Raw genomic sequence first — 7110 nt, forward strand, 5'->3', positions numbered from 1 at the left:
ACGCATACATCCACAGGTCCTCCCTGTGGAGAAAGTCGGACCAGCTGCCCGTGTGCTATGGTCCGCCTAGGAGGGGTCTTCCTGCTACGAAGCCCTCTCTTAGTAGGTGGATTGTGGGTGCCATGGCTTTGGCATACGAGGCCTCTGAGTTCCCCCCGCCGGTGGGAGTCAGAGCGCACTCAACCCGAGGTGTGGCGGCCTCCAAGGCCTTCTGGGCAGGTGTTCCATGCAGGACATCTGCAACGCAGCTGGGTGGTCCACGCCCCTGACTTTCGTTAGGTTCTATGACCTCGACATCCGAGCCACTCCCGGCTCCTCTGTCCTTTTGTCCTGACACCAGGCAGGGACTTGTCAGTCTGGCGGCGTTGGTATCTCGTTCCCATATGCGTTTCGACGCAGCTCGAAGTTCCTGGAAGGGAACGTCTCAGGTTACGTATGTAACCATGGTTCCCTGAAGGGAACGAGACGCTGCGTCGCGTTACCACACTTCCGGCATCCCTGCCAGCGCTTGCTTCATGGCTTGAAGCTGAAGCCGGCTCCGCCGCACGTGCTTATATGCTTCCTGGTCGTGACGTCACCCCGCCCGTGACGCCTCGCCCTTGTTTGACTGATTACACATCATATTCAGAGCCTGGTCATGCTGAAGGCGTTCCCATATGCGTTTCGACGCAGCGTCTCGTTCCCTTCAGGGAACCATGGTTACATACGTAACCTGAGATGTTATATTTTTAAAGCATAAAATATGTTTGCAGATATTTAGGAAACATGCTAAGCTCACATATACAAAGTTTCTGAAAAACGATGCTACAGCCTACAGCTATTTAAACCTAAAAATAAATAAATCGCTGTAGGATTTAGAAAATTTGTAAATAAAGACTATTTTCTCATTTTTAGTGACATCAGATATTTATAACATTGGCCATGTGGCCGAGAGATCTCAACGCGCTGCAAATTAAGAAAACAACTTCATCAATTTAACAACACGCGCTACAAATGCTCACAAAACAATCAAACAAAGAAACGCGCTGCAAATAAAATTCTTTATTTGTTTGTGTTGCACCTCTGTCAAATTGATGAAAATGTTTTCTTGATTTGCTGGTGCTTTTCCTGTTTGCATGTGTTTTCTGAAGTTGCAGCGTGTTGAGCTCTCTCGGCCACCGTATACATGTATAAAGAGACAGATTTTTGTGTAAATGTAAACTTTTCACCCGAATTGTTACGCAAATGATATAATTTGCAATTGTATTGAATTTGAAGCATGCACAGTTTTGTACCCCAAACACAATTCCAGACTCATTTCTTTAATAACTGTCATATTTCTCTGTCTCATGTGGACACTTCTTGCAGTCCCTGCGGTTTTACCTCTCTGACCCCTGAATGTAATAGGGTGGGCTGTTATCTGGTTCTTGCAGTGGGGCTGGAGTGAGTCACTGCCTTTACAGGGATCATGTCTCAAGATCAGTCTGCAGTGAGTGGCCCTTTTAGCATACGCAGACGACTGCTCCTCACAGCACAAACAGTATTCAGAAACTGCACGAGGAGAAATTGGAAAGGTATGAACAGTGATTCAGAGCAAGTTATGAGAAGTGGAAGTCTCTTATTAATGTTGGCTGAATTCTCCTCTAATGATTTCTTACAAGATGTTATGACGAGTGGTCCAGAGGTCCAGAGGTCTTAGAACAATTGGTAGCGTCCAGCTGGCTCACAGGACCAAACTTCTTGTGGCAGAAGGATGGGAGGAAGTTAAGGTGGGAGATGTAACCATGAGCAATGATCCAGAGCTTCGTAAGGGTCAAGTTCTTAGTACCTACACAAGAGAAGGAAAATCATTGTTGAAACGCCTTCTTGAGTTCTCTGATTGGACCAAAATGGTGAAGGCCATTGCCAGACTTAAACGGTGTGTGAAAGAAGCCAAAGGTCTTGAATCCAGATCTTCTGAAACTACGTCTAGAGGAAAGGAGAGAGGCAGAACTCTTTATTATTCGACTGGTTCAAGAAGCAGCCTTTTACAATGAAATACTGGGTCTCAAGAAACAGAAAGCATCCAGTACTCAAACTGCATGGAGACTTAACAACGCTGTAAGTAAGAAATTGTCTTAAACTTCTTTCAAGTACAAGTAAATCTCAAAGATGAGTGTATAAGCTGTGTGTATACATTTAGCCACAGATTGGTGCCAGTGGAGAATGGGGCTAGTTGTCACATGGGTTATATTTTCGTAAAATTAATGTTTCAGTTTCAAAAACATCTTAGTCTCACATGTAGTTCAAAAGTGTTGCAAATTCGGATACTTTTTGTGAATTCCTTCCTACAAACTAAAACTTAAGTTGCATCATAGTATTGCAAAAGCAGACGGAAACCACAAAAATGACCACAAAAAAACCAACTACGTAGCTACACAACAATTGGTTTATATTTTAGCTTTGTTGTTTTGATTGTTTTGTAATGCATTTCCGGAAAACCTGTAATAAGCTGTTTATTTAATAATTTTGACAAAACTATTGTTATGTTACTGGATGCCTCATGCAAAAATACTAATACAAATAAGTAATAAGTATATACTAATTATTACTATTATATACTAATAGAATATATAGGCCTATATTCTATTAGTTATAAAAAAAGCTTTTTATGGTTTTCTTGTAGCTTGCACAAACAAATGCCTTTTTTTAACTTACAAAAAACTAATGCTTCTCTGCTTTTTTTTTCTTTTTTTAAGAATTAATAATAAAATACAATGCCAAACTTCTCATGCCAGTATTTTTTCAAGCATTTTAACATTTAATGACTTTTTTCCTTTAGTGATACTTTAGGACAGCCAAAACATTTCAACCTGATTTGTAATTAAGTGAATGCCGAGTCATCATCATCATCATCAGAGCTGTGTTTCACAGACTTACACAAATTATAGGATACTGTGATTTTAAACCAGTAGTGCAGGCTATTGAAACTTTTAGTAGTTTTGAATGAAGGAGTTTATTTTTATTAGTTTGCTTCGTTTTGGAAATACAAGTCTACTAATTACAATTTAGTTTGTTCTTTATGAAAAAATGGGTTTTATTGTCTTGTTTTTTGTTTGTTTTTTCATAACAGTCTTATAGTTATAGTTAATCAAATATTATTTTTCGTTCTCACTCTCTGTGCTATAGTATAAAAGTTATAGGCCTACTAAAATATGCAGATATCTTTTTTTATATCGTATAAAATCAAGTCAATCCTATGTCCTACAAATAAATACACACGCGGTCAGAGACAAGGTAACAAAGATTACAATTTCTATTATTTTGTGTGTTATTCATATGCAATTTAAACCCCTGGAGACAGATCTAATGGCTAAAGACACCATCCATTACTAGAGCTCTCTCTCTCTCTGTGTGTTTTTGAGTGTTTTGTATCAGACCATGTGTGAAAAGCAACTAATAAAACATGTATGTTACCTGACTGAGGAGTTATTAGCGAGGTAAAGTCTTGTTATAAATTTAATGGGTTTTAAAAATATATATATATTAGCCTATTGAAAATGTTTGTAATAGCTATATAAACAAAATGGATCGGCATTAATTTAATATCCCCTATGAGATTTAAATAAACATGATGGGTACAATCAAAAAGGCATCTCTTTATAATTAGCTATTTACAGTGTAACATCTGCATATGACGAGTTCATTATTATGTTTTTAACAATTCTCAGAAATTATTTTTTTCATTGTGCATTCCAATTAATCTCAATCAAACTGCAGTTGGGTTATTTTGACTAGGAAAACAGCTAATTAACACAATAAAAACATAACAAAATTTGAGATATCATGTTACAGGATACAGCAGTTTCCTTTCAGTTCTGTTTTGCCCTTATTTGGTAGTTCCTGTCCTTGTTTAGTTAATGATTCATGCTAATTATCTCGTTTACTCCTTTGTTCCTGTTTTGGGTTTTGTTCTAGCCTCACACTAAAGTTATGTTAATGCTGATAGACATTAAAGTTTTAACATTGTAATGTAGCTCAAAACCCCTTAATTGCTACATGTACTGCGTTAGACTTCACTTAGACTAAGTCGCTTTGGATAAAAGCGTCTGCAAAATTATTAAATGTAAATACAAATATGAATTTATTCAAGACCTATACAGCGCATGCGCATAAAACATCCACTACGTTTTGGATCTGAGCTATTACGTCATGGTGCTACAGGCTGCAGCAAGAACCTCTTTTGGGAAAATCCCCGCTGTAGATGTACAAAAGCCACTGGCTACTTGTCCACAAACACATTAAACAGAGGACTCTCAGAAGAGAAACAACGGTTTAACCAACCCAGTAACTACTATCTACTTTCACCTGAGCCGTGATTGAAAGTCATTTTCTCACTGTTTAGTTTTATGCTTTATTTTAGTACGATGGCATGTCAAGGACACCGTTTTTTTCCTTCAAAGTAAGTATGGCTTGTTTTTTTTAATATATATATATTACATTAATCAATGCATTATCAAATAGCCTAGCTCTCGTCTAGATGATGCATTTAACATAAAGTCTGTAAATGATGCATTTCTATGTCCTTAATTAGCTTTGGATTAGTTTGCCTAAAACTCCTTTAATGATACATTTTGTTCATTTCTTAAACAGTGCGCTCAAGACAGACATGATGTATCCTGACATTTCTGGCTTTGATGAACGGGACTGCCCAGATCTAGCCATGGTGAGCTGCTGTTAAATATGCTCGTGCATATGTTCTGATTAATGTTAAGTCTTCTAAAACATAGTTTATTTTCTCCAGATTTGCGACATGAATCAAGACATCAAGCTGGAGCTGTCTCCGCATCCTCACAGCATGAGGCGGGTGGTGAACATCATCATAGCTGTGGAAAGGTTGAAGCACATCAAAGAAATGTCTTCTGGCAAGTTTTGTGAAGATGCGCTGCTCAACTTCTTCTTGGAGAACGTGATCGAAGGTACCTTTAGCAAACTTTTAAGCAGCTAAAAGCTGGTTTGATAGTTGGTCAAGATGGTAAGAGCTGGAAGCACCAGCAATGAACCATACTGACCACCTTAACCATTATATTATGCTGGTCAGCTTGACCCAGATTCTTGAGTTGGCGGAAATACTGGTTAACCTAGATTTTTCTTCATATTATATTTTAATATATAAATATGTGTCCCTGGACCACAAAACCAATCACAAGGGTCAAATTTTCAAAATTGAGATTTATACATCATCTGAAAGCTGAATAAATAAGCTTTCCATTGATTTGTTAGAATAGGACAATATTTGTCTGAGATACAACTATTGGAAAATCTGGAATCTGAGGGTGCAAAAAATCTAAATATTGAGAAAATCTCCTTTAAAGTTGTTCAAATGAAGTTCTTAGCAATGCATATTACTAATCAAAAATGAAGTGTTTATATATTTACAGTAGTAAATAAAATATCTTCATGGAACATGATGTTTACTTAATATCCTAATGATTTTTGGCATAGAAGAAAAACCTATAATTTTGACTCATATAATGTATTTTTGGCTATTGCTACAAATATATCCCAGCGACTTCAGACTGCTTTTGTGCTCCAGGGTCATATATATATATATATATATATATATATATTTTGATGCATCTTCAAAGAAGGGTGTTTAGTTACATTTAAGCATCTTGCAGATGCTCATATCTACAGAAATTGAAAGAAAACAAACTTTTGAATCCAAGATTTTGATTATAATATAGCATGAGCAGGTTGGTATTTTTTGACGGGGAACATCAAATTAGGTCAAGGATTTTCTGCACAGCACAAGGGTTTAAATTTACTAATATTACCTGATTTGTGATGTGTTCTAATTGGGTCAATCTAATTTGGGTCAATTTGACACAAGATTTTAAACATAATACAAAGGTGTCTAGCTGGTTTGTCAAATCACTATAATATTAATATGAATCTGCAATATCAAACCAAGTATATTAATTGACTTAAAAGGAAATTTGACTGCCACAATGTTTAGACGTTTGTTCTCTTTTGATTGATGTTCACTGTCTTTTTATTTCCACAGAGCGTCTAGTGAAGCCGCTTAATGTGACACCGATTTACTGTAAGACCAGCCGGACCCTGCAGTGCACCGTTTATGATAAGTACAAAAAGACTCTGGTGCAGAGCAACAAACTAACCAATGAGGATCTTCATTTGAAGGCTGTGACTCTGAGTGCAGGAACCATTCAATACAAAGGTAAATCTTCAACACAAGCTTTCACATGCAAATGCATGACTTCAGAAATGTCCTTTTGACATAACCCCCTACACGTTTTCTGTTTCTTTCAGTTCGATTCAGTATGTCAACGTACGTAACGAGTGTCCCACAAAATAACGGCCAGCCTGTGTGCCTGGGAATTTCCAACAGCAACCTCTACATTGCTTGCTCTCAGTCTGGTGGTCCTTCCCCCGTCCTGCTCTTGAAGGTTCGTGCACCACAAACACATTAAATTTCCCAAAAAATGTTTTCCACATTATAAAACGAGGATTCAAAGCCCTTTTTAATTGTTTTAGGAGGTCAATGGCCCCCTGGACACCATTAGAGCCAATGACCCGAACGAGTACGACAGCCTCCTCTTCTTCAGAAAAGAGACTGGCACGGCTTACAGCACTTTTGAATCTGTTAAATTTCCTGGATGGTTTATTACCACAGCTTTTGATGACTGGAAGAGGGTGGAAATGAACCAGGTGCCAACGGACCAAACCACAAACTTCACACTTGAGGATCAACAAGTAATCCTGAGCTAAGAATCAGATTTGATCCATAAACACATTTCCAGAGAGTATGTACCATGTACAGTTTATAATCTGGATTTATTCAAACATGTTACAAACCTGAATGAGTTTATGTATATGTCTGTTTTTTTTTTTCTCGAATATATGTGTAAGGTTTGTGTTGGGAATGGTAAATTCATGTTGAATTCCTTAAGTATGAACATTATGTGCCTATGTGCTTTTAATTTAATTTTTTAATTAAGTTTAATATTTATTTTAAATTATTTTTTCAATCAAAATTATTTTACACTGTACTTATTTTGTATCTTATATTAAAATAAACCAAAGATATGGATTTAACTTGGTGTTGTGTTGTTGATTAACTACAGGATG

The 7110-nt window shown here is 37.1% G+C and overlaps 1 protein-coding gene across 1 annotated transcript; it reads left to right on the forward strand.

Annotated features, from left to right (window-relative positions):
- Positions 1-1879: 1879 nt before the first annotated feature.
- Positions 1880-6750, forward strand: LOC306866253 (interleukin-1 beta-like; the record flags this gene model as incomplete). Its single annotated transcript, XM_079411348.1, has 7 exons — positions 1880-2079; positions 4382-4420; positions 4612-4684; positions 4763-4937; positions 6026-6199; positions 6292-6428; positions 6517-6750. Exons 1-7 carry the CDS (start codon positions 2012-2014, stop codon positions 6748-6750), a joined length of 900 nt encoding a protein of 299 aa, XP_079267474.1. The 5' UTR covers positions 1880-2011.
- Positions 6751-7110: the final 360 nt, after the last annotated feature.

The sequence above is a fragment of the Barbus barbus genome (assembly GCF_936440315.1).
Source record: "Barbus barbus genome assembly, chromosome: 47".
NCBI classification, from domain to species: Eukaryota; Metazoa; Chordata; class Actinopteri; order Cypriniformes; family Cyprinidae; genus Barbus; species Barbus barbus.